Source organism: Melanotaenia boesemani, chromosome 5 (assembly GCF_017639745.1).
Source record: "Melanotaenia boesemani isolate fMelBoe1 chromosome 5, fMelBoe1.pri, whole genome shotgun sequence".
NCBI classification, from domain to species: Eukaryota; Metazoa; Chordata; class Actinopteri; order Atheriniformes; family Melanotaeniidae; genus Melanotaenia; species Melanotaenia boesemani.
The window spans coordinates 7,323,728-7,347,107 of NC_055686.1; the positions used below are offsets into that span (position 1 = coordinate 7,323,728).

Consider the following 23,380-nt stretch of genomic DNA (forward strand, 5'->3'; position numbering starts at 1 on the left):
GAACTGTCCTTTTCTTCTCATCTAAAATCTCTGGTTGGGATTTTTTTTCTTCTCCAACAAACCCAAGTTTGTACAGGTGAATTATAATCAAATAAAATGTCAGTGTAGGTCATAAAAGTGTGTTTTTATTACTATACTTATTGCTGCTCTGCAGACATGAGTACTAAAGTACAACACCACCTTTCTAGTTAAAGTTCATGGTGTTAAAATAGAAAACCGTACCTTTCTATTGTAAAACGGACACCAGGATATTCTATATATATATACATATACTATTAATATATATATACAGACACTACTGTTCAAAAGTTTGGGGTCACTTTGCCATGGGATTCAATAGGGAAGTGACCCCAAACTTTTGAACGATAGTGTATTTTTTTTTTTTTTTTTTTTTTGTAATATTAACCCAGAGTTGTGATTTCCAGGTCAGCCAGTAGAAGCAACTTTTGGTGATGATGTGATCCTGCCATGTCTCCTGGAGCCTGCCAAAGATGTCTCTGGCCTTACGTTGGTGTGGTCCAGACTTGATCTGGACCCCAGATTTGTTCATGTGCAGCGCAGTGGTCAGGAACTTGTGGACAAAAAGCATAAACTGTTTGAGGGAAGAACTTCGATGTTTATTGATGAGCAGAAACACGGAAACGTTTCCCTGAAACTCTCCAAAGTGAGGATATCTGATGAGGGAACGTACAAATGTTTTATTCCACTGCTGAATAAGCAGTCGTTTGTCCAACTAATTGTTGGTGAGTTCACATTTAATATACAAGTTTCATTATCTTTAAAATAACTTCAGCAGGATTAACCGCGTCATTTTCAAATCTTCCATTTCTTTGTTAGCATCAGATGTCGCCTCCTCACCTGTTATCAGTGTAGCTGGAATCGACAGAGACAGCAGAGGACTGGTGTTCCTGTGCGAGTCTGCAGGCTGGTATCCGAAACCCGAGGTGTTCTGGCTGGACGGCGAGGGAAACCTGCTCTCTGGATCTACAGAGATAAACCAAGGTCCTGATGGTCTGTACACCGTCACCAGCACAGTGACTGTGGAGAAGAGAAGCAACTTCACCTGCAGAGTCACACAGGAAAATATCAACCGTCCCAGAGAGGGACACGTACATGTTCCAGGTCCAAGTCATTTTCACTACAATAAGCACAAATGAGTAAAACTGTATTCCACTGAAATAACATAATTCTGTTTTGTATGTTTTCAGATGATTTCTTCAGGGTCTCAACCAGTTCAGCTGTTCCCATCATCACTGGTTTGGCCGTCACTTTGGCTGTTTGCCTCCTGTTTGTTTTAGCAGGAGGCGTTTTTATGTGGAGACGGAGACAAAATGTCACCAGTATGTCACATATATGTCTCCATGTTGTTTAAATGTCACATTAAGTCAAGACCTTTAATAAGAATTATTAGATTAAATTTAGCTTAGTCTCAATATCCTATTTTAAATCAAATTTTAAACTTAAATCTATAGGCTATATCTTTAAAGCAGTGGTAATTCTTCAAGATGTTAATGAATGTACTTTTAATTGTGACTGTGTTTTAATTGTACCCAGAAGGAAATGCAGCCGTAGGAAAGAACCAGATTGAGATGGCAGAAAGTGTCCAAGAAGGAGAAATTCTCATGAATAATCCATCTGACTCAAGAGATGAAACATTCAACCATGTAAGAAGCTTTTATCTCAGTTCAAAATGATTGACCACTTTAAGATTAATGCTTGTTTTTTTTTTTGTTTTTTTTATGGATGGGAGGTGCTTCTAGTGTGTTTCTTCTTTTTTTTTATCAGAAGCAGTAGGACAGCATTTTATTCCGTCAATAATTTATTCCAGATGAGCATATATTATATTTATAAAATAAAATTAGAATTTAATATTATGCAACTGTTAAAAACCAATGTTTTGTTCACATATCTTGAAAAATCTCTGATATTTTTACTCTGCTTCATTATTCCTCTAATGACACCTGAGAAACTCTGCCTTAGGTCCTCATCCCACCAATCTCCCATCCCACAGTCCTCAAAGGAAATGGTTACCTAAACCACAGATGTGTTTAATTTAAAACTTTAACAGCTACAAAATTTTCATTTATCATCTACATCCTGAAAACTGTTTACTGTCTTCATAAAACTGTTCTTCATCTTGTTTAATCTCTTTTCCATCATCTCATCTCTCACAGAGATCAAAGAAGCAGCAGAGAATGGAGGAATTACAAAAGGAGGTGGAGTCTGCAAAGGAAGAGGTTTGTTGTTTCTTTTTATCACCTCAGTAACAGACATGTATCCACACACACACACACACACACACACACACACACACACACACACACACACACTGCTAACACACTAAGCTTGCCCTTGTTAAACTCAGGCTGAAGGCATCTTATCACACTCCACTCTTTGATCTCCTGTTAATGAGAAGCTAACTTCCTGGATACACAGCTTTGTTATCCAGACCCTCCGGGGGGATATTCCACAAAGCTGGATTAAGGAAAAGCCGGGCTTATCTTGATAAGTCTGGCTTATTTAAGAAAGGGTTCAGTTCCATCAACATGGCTTATTTGAATGCCCGGTGAGTAACCATGGTAACTTATGCACCAGAACGTTCAAGCTTAGCTTAGTTGTGTCTCAAAGGTCTGATACAGACTCCCAAAAGAAAGTTCCACCTGTTAGAATGCTGCCCTCCTACCAGTCATTCTGGTATAAAAGTAACAACAACAAAAAACAAACAACAAAACAAAACACGTGTTACCATATCACTACTTTGACTGTCTTGAATAATCAATAAATCTGTCAGTGCCAATGTAACTAAAGAAATGCAACTTTACAAGTACTGAAAATAACATTAAAAGAAAAAGAACATGGTATTTATTTAAAGTAATTAATAACTTTTTAACCCCCCTCCCCAATTTCATGAACACCCGACCTCCATACCTCTGGTTGGCTAACAGTAAAACTGAGCCCCGTCCATACAGGTCTAGGGCATTTAAAGAGAGAGGGAGAGAAAGAGAAAGCTAAAGTAAAGAGATAGATGGAGAAAGATATAGATAGAAACAGAGTTCATTTTTGGTTACCATGGCTTTGTCTTTTATTAATAACCCTGCAGAGGGCACACACTTAATTCAACACACATTCAGGCCACCAGCCCCATGGGTTTTTAGGGGGAGGACCCCCACCCGTAGCAGTGCTCTCTTACGTCTTAGTAGCTACAGTGCAACGTATTTACAGCTCAACACGTTTTGAACAAACACATTTTATTAAAGGCTACCAAACACTCTGAAATATGTTCTTTATTATTATTTATGTGCTTTATTTCTACCTGCTGCAGGTACGCTTTGGCTGGTAAGATTGCTTTTGTTGAGATGTAATAGTGCACAATAACAGACAGATTGCTTCTGTTGCTTCATGTACAAAACAATTCAAAGTGTTTTACATAAAACATTACAGCAGGGTGCAGAAAGCAATACAAGTGCATTAAAAAACAAAGATTAAAAGAAATCAAATTAACAATGATTAAAAAAACAGAAAGAAAAAGCTACATTAAAATAGATAAAATGCAAGAAATGAAGTTCCAGTGTGGGGAAACACAGTATTAAAACATGATTTCAGCTTAAAAGAACCAGATGCAGATCTGGACTAAAATAAAAACTAGTTCCATGCAGCAGAGAAGCGGTGGGTCTTCAACCTTGATTTAAATAAATTGAGTGTTTCAGCTGATCTGAAGCTTTCTGGGAGTTTGTTCCAGACATGTGGAGCATAGAAGCTGAATGCAGCTTCTCCATGTCTGGTTCTGACTCTGGGAACTGATAAGAAACTGGATCCAGATGACCTGAGGGTTCTGGCAGGTTCATACTGGGTCAAGAGGTCACTGATGTATTTTTGTCCTGAACCATTCAGAGCTTTATAGACCAGCAGCAGAACTTTAAAGTCTATCCTCTGATAAACAGGCAGCCAGTGTAAAGACCTCAGAGCTGGACTGATGTGGTCCACTTTCTTGGTCTTAGTGAGGACTCGAGCAGCAGAGTTCTGAATAAGCTGCAGGTGTCTAATTGATTTTTTTAGGTAGAACCTGTAAAAACACTGTTACAATAATCAAGCCAACTAAAGATGAATACATGGACTAGTTTTTCCAGGTCCTGCTGAGATCTTTTACTCGTGATATGTTTTTAAGGTGATATTAGGCTGATTTTGTGATTCCATTAATGTATTTTTCAAAGTTAAGGTCTGAGTCCATCAATACACCCAGATTTCTGGTCTGGTTGGTGGTTTTTAGGTGTATAGACTGAAGCTCTGTGGTGACACTTAATCTTTTCTCTTCATTATAAATATTTCTCTAAAGTTCATATTGGTGATAATATATTCACAAAGTAGGATGATGCTTATTGATTATTGGGTTATTAATGAACTGAGCAGGGCTGGTACATCTTATACAGGGACAATTCAGCTGCTTTATGTAAACAGATTTATAACACAAGAGGAGACCAGATATAAACCAGGACTGTGAAATCAACATGTAACAATTGACAATGGTATGAAACTTGTATAACTTACACATTTAGTCTGTCAGCAGTTGTTTGCCACTTCCCTCGCTTTATTGATCACGGCTGTATCATCTTTTCTGGGGGTGACACATTTAAAATCCTCATACATCTCCATCAGTACTTGCGGTCTGGAGGGGCAGGTGAGGCAGTGTTTAGCTGTCATGATAAAAAGGAAAAAAAGTACATAAAATAAATATTAATATTTTCCAATGATCTGTGTTAAAAATGGATTTTCAGTATGACTCTACACAAAAATCGTTCAATTTGAGTATTTCCCGATCAAATCCAGGGCAGAAATCCCGGGTGAAACAGGGGCGAGCTGTGCCTGTGATCCAATACAAAATGGGTTGCGTGATGCACATTTCTGTTCCTCAGCATATCGCCAATATGATCGTTACAGAAATATTTGTTATACACCATGACTTTCTACAGTCTGTGTAATTCTGAGAGAATTATTTCTGCTGATCGAACAATAAAGTGCAGAAAAAAGTCACCCAATGAGACGGGCAGTACTCTGGCTCACCTCAAGGGGAGCATACAGTAGTTGCATGTGGTTGGATGAATAGTAAAATAAGGCAAGGCAGTTTATTTGTACAGCACATTTCATATACAGTACAATTCAAAGTGCTTTACATAAAGCAAAGGCAGAACAGATATTTAGAAATCGTAAAAGGCATCAACACATAATCACAATAAAATAAAAAATTACATTAAAATGATTAAAAGCAAGATAAGTTAAAAAAAATGTTTAGTTTAAAAAAAAACCCATGTTTAGTCTGGACTCTGGTCTGGACTAGTTGACCAGAGTCTTTGGATCTAAGAGCTCTGCTAGGTTTATATTCTCTGAACATATCACAGATGTATTCTGGGTCTAAACCATTCTGGGATTTGTAAACAATCAGAAGGGTTTTAAAATCTATTCTGTGACTGACTGGAAGCCAGTGTAACGGTTTAAAAACTGGTGTGATGTGTTCAGATCTCTTAGTCCTGGTTAAAACTCTAACAGCAGCGTTCTGGATGAGCTGCAGATGTTTAATGCTCTTTTTAAGAAGTCCTGTTAAAAGACCATTACAGCAATCCAGCCTACTGGAGATGAATGCATGGATGAGTTTCTCTTGGTCTTTCTGGGAGACTAAACTTTTAATTCTGTTGATGTTTCTGAGCTGGTAAAAAGCTTCTTAGTGACAGCTTTGATGTGGCTGCTGTAAGTCAAATCTGAGTCTATCAATACTCCAAGGTTACGAACTTGGTCAGTGATTTTAAGAGCCCGAGTCTCCAGGTGTTTGCCAATGCTGACCCTCTTCTCTTTGCTACCAAACAGAATAATCTCAGTTTTGTCTTCATTTAATTGTAGGAAATTCTCCCTCATCCAGGTGTTTATTTGCTCCAAACACTGACACAATAAGTCTATTGGACTGCAGTCATCTGGTGACAGAGTCACGTAAAGTTGTGTATCATCTGCATAACTGTGATAATTAATGCTATAGTTCTGTAATATTTGATCCAAAGGGAGCATATACAAGTTGAACAGAAGAGGTCCAAGGACTGACCCCTGGGGGACTCCAATCGTAACAAAATAACTCCGGCCTTCTAAATAGGACCTGAACCAGTTAAGGACCGCTCCAGAAAGTCCAACCCAGTTTTCCAGCCTGTGCAACAGGATTCTGTGATCTACAGTATCAAACACAGCACTGAGATCCAGCAGGACCAGGACTGATACTTGACCAGAATCCGTATTCAACCTAATGTCATTTAACACTTTGACCAGAGCTGTTTCAGTGCTGTGATGAGGTCGGAAGCCGGACTGAAATTTATCAAGATTTCCACTTTCATTTAAAAAGTCATGAAGCTGGTGAAATATAACTTTCTCAATAGTCTCAATTTTGCGTAATCGTTTTAAGTTTTTGGCTAAAAAAATTGATTGATTGAATTTCTCAGTGGAAAGGACCTCTGGGCTTATCTGTATAGAAGGATTAGTAAGTTTTTCAATTATAGTAAACAGAGTGCAAGAATTGTTAACATTCCTGTTAATCATTTCAGATAAATGCAGCTCTCTGGCCTTGCACAGCTCATTGTTATAGTTACGCAGGCTTTGTTTGTAAAGCTCATAGTGAATTTGAAGTTTATTTTTCCACCATTTCCGCTCAGTTTTTCTGCATTCTCTTTTTAGGCTGGTAACCACAGTGGTGTTTCTCCATGGTGTTTTCTGTTTGCTCAAAGTGCTCTTGATTCTTATCAGAGCAACAGCATCCATTACATTCAAGACTTTCAGATTGAAATGATCCAGGAGTCCACCAACTGACTCTGCACTGGTTGTTGGTAACATAACATAAGATGCTTTTTTTGGTTCTTACAATTGTATATCTGACTCCAGAGGAGTCAGTGCCTCACCAGCCACGAACCTCACAACACGTCACTGATCTCCATCAGCATTCTTTGTTCAGCTGCTGAGAAAATAACAGCTCTTGACTTGCTCCCTTTTTCTGCCAGCTCCTCTTTTCCACCATCCACCCATCGGGGCTTCCTACGTTCCTCAGGACCTACCGCCAGGCTATGTAGATGCAGCTGAAATATGTTAGTGGAACGACTTGAGCCTTAATTTAGAGATGGTGTCAGTTCAAGCGAGGCTTTACTGATACAGCCTGGCTTTCTTTAGCTGCGTTCATGGAAGGATTTTACATTGTTCATCATATTTTTATTCTCCCTCTGGATTTTCTTTGTCGGCTCAGACTGAAACAACCCCGTTAAAAGTTCCAGCCAGAGTTCCAGATGTCATCCTGATGTTACTGCCTCCTGGTGGTTGGCATGTTTTACTTCCCAGCATTCCCTCCAGCACATTAGTTTTATTCCATAGCGTCATATTGTACAGCATGGTTATCTTGGTTGATTGACAGTTTGTTCCTCTCTGGTTGTTCATGGATACCATGATCTTTACTTAGTGGAGCATGGAGTGCTTCCTCTCTTTTATTGTTGATGTTAAAAGCAGACATATGTAAGGACCTGTTGGCTTATACAACCACATTTCTGAAACACACCAACAAACTGTACAAGATTATACTGTTTTCTTTATTAGTAATTGAGAAATGAAATCTGTACATGTTAGAGCACAGAGTGCTTTATTTCCTCCTTTATTCCTTTATTCTTGATTTTTATTGTTCTCTCTTTGTCTTTTCTTCCTCTCAGGTGACCAAATTAATGTCTGAAAGCCAGAAACTCAAAGAGGAGAAACAGCAGCTGCAACTTGACCTGGATAACATGAAAACAGAGGTTAGTTCTTTTCTAATCCATGAAATTATTTACGTAGAATTTAGAAAATATCAGATTACAGGACGTAACTTCTGCGAGGTCTCAGAGGAATAATATGTTTCTGGTAGATTAAACACGAGATTCTTCTAAATGTGGAGAATAATTAAACTGACAGAACTCTAGAACAACGTTATAACTGTCTGTCTGTTTTTGTTTTACTAATGTTGGGTGTCAGTGAGATGTTTTGTATCTCTAAACATGATAATGAAATAGGAATTAAAGTCAGAGAACGTATTCAAGCCAAAGACGCAACGGTGAGAAAAATCAGAGAAAGATTTAAATAATCAGACCAGGAAGAAATATCAGGTTTGATGATTTTTCTCGTCTCGATCAAACCAAAGTAAAACATATAATAGAGACGAGACACTGAAATACTGAAGTGAAACCAACATCCTAAAGTTAAAAGGTTTTATAGAATATATGTCAATAACTTAAAACTAAATTTCGTTTGAGTTTTCATGTGAGAAAGAGACGATTCAGAGAGAGCTGTCATCCAGGAAGAAGGAGGTTTGTCTGCTGATGCAAATTCTTCTTTATTTCTTCTTTCTCTGCTCTTCTCTGATGTGTGGCTGAGACGAAGCTCATTAATCTACATGAAAAACACAGAACACACAGTTCAGACAACAAACAACAGAAAGACCTTTACATGATTCCTGTTTCCCTTTCAGTGTTCTGCATAGATTCTTTCTTTAGTACCAACTTTTCTATCAGAAACAGTTAAGATGGATTTTTTAATTAAACCAGTAAATGGATCAGATTTATTAAAACCTTTTAGTCTGTGGAACACTTAAAGAGCAACATTCAGCCAGTCACACACACACATATATATGTGTGTGTGTGTGTGTGTGTGTGTGTGTGTGTGTGTGTGTGTGTGTGTGTGTGTTTTTAGTCTTTTGTTTTATTGTGGGGTTCAGTTGAAGCAGGGATTGAACCACCAACATTGACAGAGTTAAACATTTAAAGTAGCGCTATGAGACCTTCTGACCTTCTGACTGGTTTTGATGCCACAGTGACATCAGTTATGTCGTAGTTTCCCAGCAGCATCCTGAAGATGAGAAAGAGCTTCCAGCACAGAACTTGTGGGCTGTTTTTTTTTTTTTGTTTTCCAACACACTGGTTGTTTTTAGCGTGTAGCGTTGCTGATTCACCAAAGACAGTCAAGAGGACATTACTGGAGGAAAAGAGAGACAGGGACAGAATAAGAGATGAGACCAGAGTTAACATCAGACTGCAGGTAGGATGCAAGACGGATGCTGGATCAGTCGTCTTTCGGAGGCGCCTCACCAAGAACATCTACTGAGGGTTTCTAAACCCTGCAGAACGTTTATCTGTGGGATTTATAGTCATTGACTGGAATAACATCTCTTCATCTCTCCTGCTTCCAGTTGGAGGAGCAGCTCAGGGAGGAGAAGAAGAAGAGAGAGAAATCTGAGAAAGATCTGGAAGAACTGCAGTCTAAAAACAACCAGGTTTGTTTTCTAATACAAATTATTTTCTGTTTTTCTCTCTAAATACATCAAAGTTCTACTGAGACCAAACTGATACAGAAACCCAGAAAACAAGCAGACGAGACAAACGATGAAAATAAAAGGTTTTTTTTTAATGTAGTTTAGAATATTTGGACCAGATTGTTGAATAAATAAAACCAGTGGACGTGGGAATTACAGTCAGAGAGGAAATGTTATATAAACTGATTTTTTCAGTGTGTGCATTTTTCTTACTAAAAGCTCATTTCATTCCTCTCCCAGTCTGAGAAGCAGCTCCTGCAGGAGAAGAAACAACATGAAGAAACTCAGAAAAAGTTAAAAGAGATGCAGATAAAAAACGATCAGGTTTGTTTCTTACTGCGAATGTTTACTTTTCTTCTCCACGTACTAAGATGATACAAAAGGAAATAAACCAGAGAGATGAGACACTGAAACGCTGGAAATGAGACATCAATTTCCCCTGATAGACAAAATCTCATTTCATTCTTCTTCTCTCTCAGATGCAGAAGCAGCTCCAGCAGAAAGAGGAATCTGAGAGATACATGAAGAACCACATCAGGGAGGTTTGTCAATTAATACAAATTATTTATACATTTATTTTTCTTTTCTCCACCAACATCAACGTGTTGCTGAGACCAAGCTGGCAGGATGGATCCAAACGTTCAGAAACCAAACAGACGAGACACCAAAACTCTGAAAATATAGAAGACAGTTTAACATTGAAGTATATTTACAGGACGCATGTTTACCTGGTAACTGCTGGTACACTGCAGCTTCTCCTGCTGGTTCAAACATGAATGAATCAATAAAATAAGAGAAGCAACCAGACGAGGGCTTCATCAGAACATGTGATAGATTGTTTAATTTAACGAAGAAACTAAAGGAAAACATCTTTACAAAGATTTCAGTCATTAAAGAGAAACCCATCATGTTCTGATTCAGAAGTTCTCCAAACTGAAGACCAGCTGGTCCAGAGTTTCCTCCAAAATCTACCTGCTTCCTAAACCCTGCAGAACGTTTATCTTTGGGATTTATAGTCATTGACTGGAATAACATCTCTTCATCTCTCCTGCTTCCAGTTGGAGGAGCAGCTCAGGGAGGAGAAGAAGAAGAGAGAGAAATCTGAGAAAGACCTGCAGTCCGAAATCCACCAGGTTTGTTTTCTAATGCAAATTATTTTCTGTTTTTCTCTCTAAATACATCAAAGTTGTGCTGAGACCAAACTGATACAGAAACCCAGAAAACAAGCAGACGAGACTCCAAATAAGTTAAAATAAAAAGTTTTATCTTTGCAACATTTGGTCCAGATTCTTGAATTAATAAAAGCAGTGGAAGTGGGAATTACAGTTAGAGTGGAGATATTGTAAAAAAAGATTTTTAGTATGTTATTATTTCCTTTATATGTTAGATGAGACATTTTACAAGTTTTAACGTGTTGTCGACAGACTGGAGAGTCCATGTGGACGTTTCTGTTATAAAACATTCAGAGAGACGACAGAAAGACAGAGATGCTGAGCAGAAAGATGCAGGAAATACTTATTAATTCAATCCAGCTTCATTTGTTAAGCACGAATTCACAACATCCTCCTCATGACTCAAACTAACCACAGTCATCCAGTCATGAAAGGCGGGCGTCGGAAGAGGTGAGGACCCAATTGCAGGCAGTCAGGCAGGAGGCAGAATCGGTGCAGGGAAAAAAAGTTTATTGCCAGGATCCAAAACAGGAAAAACAGAAAACACTAACCAGAGGGAACAGGCAAACGTGAATGGTAAATGATGAGGATCCGACCAGCAACAAAAGAACACCAGGGGTACTTATACACTGAGGGAGTAACAAGACACAGGTGAAGTGGATGACTTATCAGACCAGGTGAACTAACGAGGCAGGAACAGAAAACCACAGAACACAAGGGAAAACTAACATAACCAGAAACCTAAAACCATTAACATAAAGTCCATAACCGTGACACATCCAGTCAGCGTTCATACAAACAAGTTCATCATTAATAGCCGAGCTCAGCTGATTCCTCCTGCAGTGTGAGATCTGTTAGACTGAAAACCTGAAGGATCAATTTATCCTAAACTCAATGAGGAAACCAATATTTCTCATCTTCTTTAAAAACAACTGAACAACAGTGAGAGATTGAGACGTGCTGCAAAACTGCCCACAGATACATTTGCCAAGCTTGTGGCTTTATATTCAAAAGTATTTGAGGCTGTATTTGCTGTCAAAGGTACATCAACAAAGTATTGCGCAATGTGATTATGTAGTTTTTGTTTATTTTAATAAATTTGTAAACATTTAAAATAAAAACCTTTGTCATTATGAGGTATTTTTGTAGAAATTTGGGAAATAAAATGAATTAATTCCATTTTAAATAAAGGCTGTTTTATAAGAAGATATGGAAAAAGAGAAGCATTGAGAATACTTTCCATATGTACTGTGTATACTCAAAAAAATAATCACCCTTATTTGTAAAGTAAACATGAATCCCAGTCCATGTGGTCTCTCAGGTCCTTGGTTCTCACAATTTTATCCAGCTCATAGGTGAACCTAGCGCCCCTACAGGCAGCAGGAGATATTTCACATCTTACCTTAAATATTATTTTTAAGCAAGTTTTTACTCAAACAAGCCAGAAAATGACAGATTTCAGTCATGAGATTCTAGCTGAAAACAAGAGTATAACAGCAGTTTTTACTCTTTTGTGTTTTATTTATTAAGTTTTTCTTTAAGTTTTACTTGATGTTTACACGTTACAATGTGTTTGTTGTGTTTTTCATTATTTTACTGAATATTAGGTATTAGGATGATAAAACAAATGTGGTTTAACTTTATAAAAATGATGACATAAATTTTTAAATATTGAAGTAACGGAAACATTTTAATAGTTTTGTTTGTTTTTTGTCTTTCAGTCAGAAACTTATTTGTCCACTTAAATTTACTCATGAAAGAAAAACAGATTAGAATAATAATAGAAAATATTATAAATGTTTGTGTTCTAACGTCACTTTTAAATAGTAATAAATACTGAATTATTTCCACACCTACTTGGAGAAACATGGTGGTGCCAGGTCCTCCTGGTTTTCCAGAGTAAGTAGTCGCAGTAGTATTACATTAATATAATCAGAAAGTTCTAAAACCATTTCTATTTATCATCTACATCCTGAAACTGTTTACCTTTTTCATAAAACTGTTCCTCATCTTGTTTAATCTCTTTTCCATCATCTCATCTCTCACTGGGATCAAATCAGGGAAAAGAGGAAATAGAAAAGGAGGTGGAGTCTGCTAAGAAAGAGGTTTGTCTGTTGTTTATTATCATCACCCCAGTAACAGACATGTATCCACACACACACACACACACACACACACACACACACACACACACACACACACACACACACACACACACACACACACACACACACAGCTAACACACTAAACCAGCATTGTAGTCACACTCCACTCTTTGACCTCCTGTTAATGAGAAGCTAACCTGGATACACAGCTTTGTTATCCAGACCCTGCAGGAATTTACATTGTTGATCATATTTGTATTTTCCCTCTGGATTTTCTCTGCTGGCTCAGACTGAAACAACCCGTTAAAAGTTCCAGCCAGAGTTCCAGATGTCATCCTGATGTTACTGCCTCCTGGTGGTTGGCGTGTTTTACTTCCCAGCATTCCCTCCAGCACATTAGTTTTATTCCATAGCGTCATATTGTACAGCATGGTTATCTTGGTTGATTGACAGTTTGTTCCTCTCTGGTTGTTCATGGATACCACGTCACTGATAAAGAGAATACAAGTGAGGTTAAACACTGAACATGATCTTTACTTAGTGGAGCATGGAGCGCTTCCTTTTATTATTGATGTTAAAAGACAAGATATGGAAGTTTCTCTCTTAATCTTCTCTGCTTATAGTTAGAGGAACTATTTTCTGCAAACAAGAATCTCAAAGTGGAGAAGCAGCAGCTGGAAGATGAGCTGGTTAACATGAAAACAGAGGTTAGTTTTTTCTCTTCTGTTCATTTTAAATCCATGAAAAGCTACAAATGATGATAAAATTGACACAGTTCCACTTTTAGTTTGTTTTATTATTATTCTCTCTCAGATGATGCAGCTCCAGCAGGAGAAGAAAGAAAAAGAGGAATCTGAGAGAAAAATGAAGGACCAGAACGAGAAGGTTTGTCTATTAATGCAAATTATTTATTCATTCAATTTTTCTTTTTTAACATTAACAGGACAAATGCTTACCTGGTAACTGCTGGTACACTGCAGCTTCTCCTGCTGGTTCAAACATGAATGAATAAATAAAATAAGAGAAGCAACCAGACGAGGGCTTCATCAGAACATGTGATAGATTGTTTAGTTTAACGAATAAACTAAAAGAAAACATCTTAACAAAGATTTCAGTCATTAAAGAGAAACCCAACATGTTCTGATTCAGAAGTTCTCCAACCTGAAGACCAGCTGGTCCAGAGTTTCCTCCAAAATCTACCTGCTTCCTAAACCCTGCAGAACGTTTATCTGTGGGATTTATAGTCATTGGCTGGAATAACATCTCTTCATCTCTCCTGCTTCCAGTTGGAGGAGCAGCTCAGGGAGGAGAAGAAGAAGAGAGAGAAATCTGAGAAAGACCTGAAAGACCTGCAGAATGAAAACCACCAGGTTTGTTTTCTAAAGCAAATTATTTTCTGTTTTTCTCTCTAAATACATCAAAGTTCTGCTGAGACCAAACTGATACAAAAACCCAGAAAACAAGCAGAAGAGACTCCATTATTGATTATTGATTCAATCCAGCTTTATTTGTAAAGCACCAACTAACAACATCCTCCTCTCATGACTCAAACTAACCACAGTCATCCAGTCAGCGTTCATACAAGCTAGTTCATCATTAATAGCCGAGCTCGGCTGATTCCTCCTGCAGTGTGAGGCCTGTTAGACTGAACACCTGAAGGATCAATTTATCCTAAATTCAATGAGGAATCAATATTTCTCATCTTCTTTAAAACAACTGATTGAGAGGTGCTGCAAAACTGCTCATGTGGTCTCTCAGGTCCTTGGTTCTCATCATTAAATCCAGCTCATAGGTGAAACTAGCGCCCCTACAGGCAGCAGGAGATATTTCACATCTTACTTTGAATATTATTTTTAAGCAAGTTTTTACTCAAACAAGCCAGAAAATGACAGATTTCAGTCATGAGATTCCAGCTGAAAACTACAGTAAAACAGCAGTTTTTACTCTTTTGTGTTTTTTTCTTTCAGTTTTACTTGATGTTTACACGTTACAATGTGTTTGTAGGGTTATTCTCTATTTTACTGAATATTAGGCATTAGGATGATAAAACAAATGTGGTTTAACTTTATAAAATGATGACATAAATTTTTAAATATTGAATTAACGGAAACATTTTAATAGTTTTGTTTGTTTTTTTGTCATTCAGTAAGAAACTTATTTGTCCACTTAAATTTTCTCATGAAACTTCACTTTTGCTCTTTAGAAACCTACGGGTGACGTCACGGAGACTTCGTCCATCTTAATATACAGTCTATGGTGTTATTTTTGTACCACTTACTTTTCCAGCCTTTTTCTGATGCCGCTATAAATACATTTTTAAGTCTTTTACTTTCAACATTTGAAATGCATTTTATGGTCTATCATGAATAAATACACATTTTACACACTGTCCTACTTTTTAGAAGACAAGTTTAACAGTGAAGCAGTTATTAATAATCATACTTCTTTCTGTCTGACAGCTGCAAACATCTGAGACGATAAAAGAAGAGCTGCAGAAGGCCCAAGATGAACTGATGAAGAAATCCGGAATCATCGTCCACCTTCACAAACTAGTACTCACATCCTGTCAACATAAGAACACACAATGTTTCCCCCACAGTTCTCAAAGGAAATGGTTACCTAAACAACAGATGTGTTGAATTTAAAACCTTATTAGCTATAAAAGATCAGCATGGTGTTGCTATGGAAACAACATGCAAAGAAAAAAAAATGCTTATTATATTGAAAAAAAAACTAAAAAATAAAACTTATACTGAACCCTTCAAAGAGAATTTAACTGCTTTTGTGAAGCCAAACTTTTTAGAAAAAGATTCAAATGAAAGCTTGACTGACTGATGTGGTGGGATTGTTCACATCGTTTACATGAGAGACTGAATTATCCTTCAATTCAGAATAAAAATTAAATCCTCTTTAAAATGACCTTGTAATTCCACATGAAAATGGCCATTCCGGCTTAAACTGAGATCTGAAGAAAGTGGCTGGTTTATTCTGATTAAAACTCCAAATTGAAAAATTGAGTCAAAATCAAAGTGAAAATGATTCTTATCGTGTGGTTTTCCATGTTGTAGTTGAAAAAATAGAAGCAGGAAGTGGAGTTTGTTTTCATCTGGTAGAAGTAAATACTTCACATCTGCCCCCTTCCCAACCCCCAGACCTAAAGTGGAATTAAATAAAGGCAGTTAAACATGTTTTCCATGTAAACCTCAATTCCGAATTACTATTTCCATGTAAAAACGAAGGAGAATGTTTTAATTCTGAATTATTTAATTTGAATAATTAATTCTGAATTAAAAGACATCATGTAACTGTAGCCAATGTCACAGCACTTTTTTTTCCACATGTTGCAATGTTTCAGCCTTATTCCAGAACAGAATAAATTCAATTTATTCCACAAAATTCTGCTCCCAAAATCTCATGAGAAAATGAAAAAGTTTTTTCAAATGTTTGCAAATTTATGAACAAAAATATAAGGAATATCATGTATTCATTACCTTTGGTTAAACATGGAGCTCACCCTGTCAAATTTGTAGTAAGAGGAGAAACTTCCAGAGGGAGAAAAATCTCTGCAGCAACCCACCAATCACGCCTGTTTAATAGAGTGTCCAGATGGAAGGAAGTCCTCAGAAAAAGGCACATGGCAGCCCACCTGGAGTCTGCTAAAAGGCACCTGAAGGACTCTTCAACCATGAGAAACAACATTCTCCGGTCTGATGAGACAAAGATTGAACTCTGTGGTGTGAATGTCGGGTGTCATGTTTGGAGGAAACCAGGCACCGCTCAACACCAGGCCAATACCAACCTTACAGTGAAGCACAGTGGTGGAAGCATCATGGTGTGGGATGTTTTTCAGCAGCAGGAGCTAGGAGAATAGTCAGGATAGATGAAAACATGAATGCACAAACGTACAGACATTCTGAATAAAAACCTGCAGAGCGCTCTTGACCTCAGATTGGGGTGACAGTTCATCTTTCAGCAGGACGATGTCCTGAAGTAAAGGAGTAGCTTCAGGATGGCTCCGTTAATGTCCTTGAGTGGTCCTGCTGGAGCCCAGAGTTGAATCTGATTGAACATCTCTGGAGAGATCTGATAATGGCTGCGCACCAACGCTTCCCACCTAACCTGACGTAGCTTGAGAGGTGCTGCAAAACTGCCCACAGATACATGTGCCAAGTTTGTGGCTTCATATTCAAAAAGACTTGAGGCTGTATTTGCTGTCAAAGGTGCATCAACAAAGTATTGTGCAATGTGATATCTTAGTGTTTTACTTTTAATAAATTTGCAAACATTTTAAATAAAATCTTAGTGCAAGCTGTCATTACGAGTTATTTTGTGTAGACTTCTGGGAAATAAAATTAATTTATTTCATTTTGAAAAAAGACTGTTTTATAACACAATATGGAAAAAAAGAAGCGTTGTGAATACTTTCTGTAAAAAAAATAAGTTATTTGTGTAAAGTAAACATGCATCCCAGTCCATGTGGTCTTATACATACTTTGTTATTATCAGTAAATCCAGCTCATAGGTGAAACTAGCGCCCCTACAGGCAGCAGGAGATATTTCACATCTTACTTTGAATATTATTTTTAAGCAAGTTTTTACTCGAACAAGCCAAAAAATGACAGATTTCATGTTTTCATGAGATTCCAGTTGAAAACAAGAGTATAACAGCAGTTTTTACTCTTTTGTGCTTTATTAATTAAGTTTTTCTTTCAGTTTTACTTGATGTTTTCACATTACAATGGGTTTATAGGGTTATTCACTATTTTACTAAATATGAGGATGATAAAACGAATGTGGTTTAACTTTATAAAAATGATGACATTAATTTTTAAATATTAAAGTAATGGAAATATTTTAATAGTTTTTTTTGTGTGTGTGTAATTTAGTCAGAAACTTATTTGTCCACTTAAATTTACTCATGAAAAAAACAGATTAGAATAATAATAGAAATTCCTGTAAGTGTCTGTGTTCTATTGTCAGTTTTAAATTGTAATAAATACTGAATTATTTCCACACCTAGTTGGAGAAACATGGTGGTGCCAGGTCCTCCTGGTTTTCCAGAGTAAGTAGTCGCAGTAGTATTACAGTAATATATATCCATTTCCATTTATCATCTCATCCTGAAAACTGTTTTCTGTCTTCATAAAACTGTTCTTCATCTTGTTTAATCTCTTTTCCATCATCTCATCGCTCACAGAGATCAAAGAAGCAGCAGAGACATGAGGAAATAGAAAAGGAGGTGGAGTCTGCAAAGAAAGAGGTTTGTCTGTTGTTTATTATCATCACCCCAGTAACAGACATGTATCCACACACACACACACACACACACACACACACACACACACACACACACACACACACACACACACACACGGCTAACACACTAAACCAGCGTTGTAGTCACACTCCACTCTTTGACCTCCTGTTAATGAGAAGCTAACCTGGATACACAGCTTTGTTATCCAGACCCTGCAGGAATTTACATTGTTGATCATATTTTTATTCTCCCTCTGGATTATTTCTGCTGACTCGGACTGAAACAACCCCTTTAAAAGTTCCAGTCAGAGTTCCAGATGTCATCCTGATGTTACTGCCTCCTGGTGGTTGGCGTGTTTTACTTCCCAGCATTCCCTCCAGCACATTAGTTTTATTCCATAGCGTCATATTGTACAGCATGGTTATCTTGGTTGATTGACAGTTTGTTCCTCTCTGGTTGTTCATGGATACCACGTCACTGATAGAGAGAATACAAGTGAGGTTAAACACTGAACATGATCTTTACTTAGTGGAGCATGGAGTGCTTCCTTTTATTATTGATGTTAAAAGACAAGATATGGAAGTTTCTCTCTTAATCTTCTCTGCTTATAGTTAGAGGAACTATTTTCTGCAAACAAGAATCTCAAAGTGGAGAAGCAGCAGCTGGAAAATGAGCTGGTTAACATGAAAACAGAGGTTAGTTTTTTCTCTTCTGTCCATTTTAAATCCATGAAAAGCTACAGATGATAAAATTGACACAGTTCCACTTTTAGTTTGGTTTATTATTCTTCTCTCTCAGATGATGCAGCTCCAGCAGGAGAAGAAAGAAAAAGAGGAATCTGAGAGAAACGTGAAGGACCAGAACGAGAAGGTTTGTCTATTAATGCAGATTATTATACATTTATTTTTCTTTTTTAACATTGAAGTATATTTACAGAATGCATGTTTACCTGGTAACTGCTGGTACACTGCAGCTTCTCCTGCTGGTTCAAACAAAATAAGAGAAGCAACCAGACGAGGAAAACAGTAGAAACATCTGAACAAAGAGTTCATTCATTAAAGAGAAACCCAGCATGTTCTGATTCAGACGTTCTTACACACACACACATATATATATATATATGTGTGTATATATAAATCAGGGATCATGTCTCCAACATTCTTTCAGTATAGAGAATGCATCTTGCTCTTTTCTGAATGAAAAATAAAACAAATGTGATTTACATTCTGCATCCTACTGATTCCATATATAATATTTAATGTTCTATAAACTTATTGACTCGACTTTACTTGATTTCTAATCCACATTTATTTGGTTTAAATGACTTAAACAGCTGCACACAATGATGTTCTACAGGCTCAAATAACATTCAATATGCTAAAATCTACATAAATCCTACTTAATTTACAAAGAACTTTTCATACAAGAGTAGAACAAAGGGCTTTACACACTCTCTCTTACATACATAAACACACACACCCCTGTCTCTTAACTGAATATTAAAAGAAAAAATATTATCAGAAAAAAATACAAAGAGTCTGGTATGAGTAAAGTACATAAAGTTTTATTACAGAAGTATAGAATACAGAATTACTTGCATATTGAGAGTTGTCGTCCGACTCAGAGAAGTCAGCAGAAAACTCTGACTTGCTGCATCAAAGAAAAACAGTTTTATTCAACCCAACTCTAGCTGAAGGCCAACCACAGAAACTGATAAAGCGAGTGGGGAGAGACTGGATGGCACCACTGTCTTCCAGTTCCCAGAAAGGATTCACACACAAACAGGCTGGTATTTCTAAACAACTGTTTCTATCTAGCAGGTGTAACCACCAGTCACATTTCCAAGGCCTGGAAGAGTTTGGTCAGCCTGACCCGACACAAGCCTGCACCATGACCCAGCAGAAAGGCAATAACTTCAATGTTCTGTAAAAGGAAAACACACGTTATGAAAATGTAACGTAATAAAGGAAAAGTATATAATGTAATGTAATAAATGAATAATTGTAATAAATGAATAAAGAACAATGATTATACGTGTTTATTATAAGAGTAAATATGAGTGATTACCATATGCAGTAAAATTACTTCCACACAGGTCCTCACATGTTGGGAAATATTCACGTTATGATGAGATTCATCTCTGTATGTTAAACATGTATATTTGCTTTGGTCTTATAAAGCATTGTGATGACCTGAGGAAAGGAAATTGAGACATATTTACTCTGATCTGCTTTATGTTCATCAGATTAAGATGTTTCGCCACAGCCTCCTCTCCTCCTTCCTCTGTTAGTGATCAGCTGATCGGCTTTTCTGCCCCTGCATCGTCTCTCTTGTTTGTTTATCATTCAGCTCGTGTTGAGGAGGAAACTATCAGGACATTGATGTGAAACGGTTTTAATTAGATAGTCTATTGTTTGCATTTATTTAATTTAAATTGAGTTATTAGCTGAGGTTTGCAGGAGCCACACCTGTGAAATCTGCTGGTTATAACACAGCCGGATGGATCAGGTTCAGATATCTAGTGAGAGTGAAAATCTAAGCTCAAACAAGGGGATGTCTTCTCTAAACCACTGGTTTACTGTTTAGGAGACATTAATGTCATGGAGGAAAATTAGAAACAGGTTCTGAAATACAAATCAGAGCAGGACCTTTTCTTATCTTGACAGGTGGAAAAAACTGTTTCTATGCAGGGGCGGGTCTAGAAAGGCTTGATGAGGGTACCAGGCAGGGCCAGGTGATGTTTTTCAGTGCTGATGTAGAAGAACATATAAAGGTGCTTTACAAGCTGAGTTCATATCAAGTTGCCTTAAATCTTAACATTTGTTAGCAACCCCCTCCCCTCCTGGAAGTGTGTTAAGGAGTGTGTAGTTTGTTGTACTTTGTTCATGTAGGTGTGTCCAAATAATTGTGGACTTGATTTACAGTAAGTGTAGAAACATGTTTTTAAAGGATTAATTATAAATAAATTTAAACAACAAAAATACATTATAAATTTTATTCTTTGAATAATCTACAAAGAACTTGTTACATTAAAAAAAAGTGTTTTTTGTAACTCAGTCGGGCAGAAATTAGTGATAAATCCTGCACATCTGCTGTTCAAGAGTTTTACATTAAACATTTCCAGGCTGCTTGTTTTGTATGAAAGAGAAAAAAATATGATTTAATTGATAAATTTTAAAAGCCATCTAAGTATAATAATAATAATAATAATAATAATAATAATAACAATTTAAATTAATCAAAGTTCAGAAAACATTTCAATGCAGATATAAAATTCTTTCACGCTGAATATTTTTGGTGAAAGATGAACTTTAAAAAGCACATAGACACTGACTACGTTTACATGCAGAAATATTTATTTTATTTGTCTGACTGGGATCAGAGATTCCAGCTGACATGTTTACATGGACGCTGGATAAAATGTTCTAGTCATTTTTAACATGATGGGAAGATTTATTACGATTGTAACGTCTTTTGTTAATTCAGAAGAAAAAGATGAAGATTTTCCTTTTTTTTTCTATTTTGGATCTTTTGACCATCAAGATGTTCAATAATTCTTAACTCTGAACAACAAAAACAGCGTATCCTCCAGGCTGTTCTACAGTTGCTGCTGTTTTTCAATTCTTCCCTGAAACTCATTACATCACCTAACATGGTTGAGCACATAAACACAAACTAACCAGCCGATTGCTATCCCTTGTGGGCCGCAGCATACAATCCCAAAGAAGACAGCACTCGCCACTTCAGACTGATGAAAATGTGCAACATTTCACTGCACACGTCAAAAGCCCTGAGCCTCCTCAGGAAAAACAGTCTGCTCTGTCCCATTTTTTTTTTTTTTTTTTTTTTTTTTTTAACTTGTCCTGTCCAGCATCATAGCAGCAAAATGATAATCTGGTTGCTGTATCGTGCTGAACAAATTTGCTCTGCCAAGGGGAGGCCTATGGGTAAGGCTCCTCTTGATAATCTGATTCATTTATTTATTTATTTACTTTGAATCACGGAATCTATGTAATCTTGCTGGACCTGACCGGAGGGGACAGAAAAAGATGGAAAATAGCAAAAGAGCAAAAGGGAAAGAAGAAAGGAGACAAAAACATCACAGACAGAAGGAAACGACCCTTCAATCCACACCATCACCAGACAACAAACAACAAACTGTTACACCTGTACATGAACACACCAGAAAATTTCCTACAACTTTTACAAAAGCAGAAACACACACACACACAGAGAAAAAAACAAGGCTGCCAGTCATTAAGAGTTTTTAAATAATAACCAAATCAAAAAGACATAACAGCGACCAGATACTAACTCACAGGAAAAAATAAATTAATAATTATCGCTTAGTATTAAAAACCCACTGGACAACTCAGTGACTGTGTCAGCATGCAGAGCATGAGGAATAAGGAGTGATCAGTGATGAAGAGTGATAAGTGAGATCATGCAAATGCGACCTCGCCTCCATGGAGGCCAGAGGCAGACCAGGGCCTGGGCCTGGCCCCCAGCTGCAGACCCGGAGCACCAACCCAAGCCACCCCACCACAAAGATGACTCCAGCCCCACCCGAAGGGCGGCAGAGGAGAGCCCCAGCAAGAGCCCCCCACGGTCTTGGGGCACAGGTCCCAGTGGGCCAAGGTCAGCAGCCGCCGGCCCCGCCAGGGACCGGCCACCCAGGGCAGCCCATGCGAAGGGCCCAGGGCCCCAGGAGCCCTCCCCCGCGCCGCAACCACAAGCACTCACCACCACATAGTGACGCCACACACAACCCGCCCACCATGCCCCGTGGGGGACACCCTAGGTGGACCAGAGGACAGCGAACCCCAAGCACCCCCCCGGCCCAACACCCACAGAGCCAGCAGCCCACCAGCGCAGCCACCAACCCATTAAGGGTCTTGCCTAACGACCTTAGACAGGAATAAATGAGATTGATTGTTTTTGTATCTGTCAGGCTACAACATAAATGAAAACATCCTGGTTTCTTTTCATTATTCTTAGAACTCTTAACTTAAGTTTAGGTACATGTGTAGCATTCAAAAAAGAGATATAAATGATGTGGTTAGTGTTCTTGTTATTAATTTTGTAATTTTTCTTTTTAGAAAAAGAAATATTTTACTATATTATTCACAACATTTTTTGTCAACTTAAAGTGCAGTCATCCAAAATCCAGTTACACATAAAACAAAACACAATAAGGAAATTGTATGTTAAAAGGAAATTTCTGCCATCCTGTGGACAGTATTTTATTCTTTATAGTGTAGTGTTTGTTTAAACCAACAAAAATAACAAAACCAAACAAAAGTGTTTGTTCATAGAAAAATCCTGGTTTCTGTTCATTATTCTTAGAACCTGAGTCTCTAAAGGCTCAGCTAGCTTGTCTATGTTAAGTAATTGTCTCTCACATGTTCTCTTTTTCTCGTCTAAATTCCACTGATAATGTAAAAGGTTTTCTTTTTGTTTTAATAATTCCTCTGGTTTATCAAACTCTGTTTCTGTT

General features: G+C 37.5%; 1 protein-coding gene across 1 annotated transcript in view; it reads left to right on the forward strand.

Moving 5' to 3' along the window:
- Positions 1 to 23,380, forward strand: part of LOC121640319 (DNA ligase 1-like) — a 43,185-nt gene that overhangs the window by 13,166 nt on the left and 6,639 nt on the right. Inside the window, exons 4-10 of the mRNA XM_041986029.1 lie at positions 7,719 to 7,802; positions 9,227 to 9,310; positions 9,590 to 9,673; positions 9,829 to 9,891; positions 17,647 to 17,688; positions 17,824 to 17,886; positions 18,682 to 18,753. Of these exons, the coding sequence (XP_041841963.1) occupies positions 7,731 to 7,802; positions 9,227 to 9,310; positions 9,590 to 9,673; positions 9,829 to 9,891; positions 17,647 to 17,688; positions 17,824 to 17,886; positions 18,682 to 18,753 (480 nt within the window). The 5' untranslated portion in view covers positions 7,719 to 7,730. The remainder of the gene's footprint in view (positions 1 to 7,718; positions 7,803 to 9,226; positions 9,311 to 9,589; positions 9,674 to 9,828; positions 9,892 to 17,646; positions 17,689 to 17,823; positions 17,887 to 18,681; positions 18,754 to 23,380) is intronic.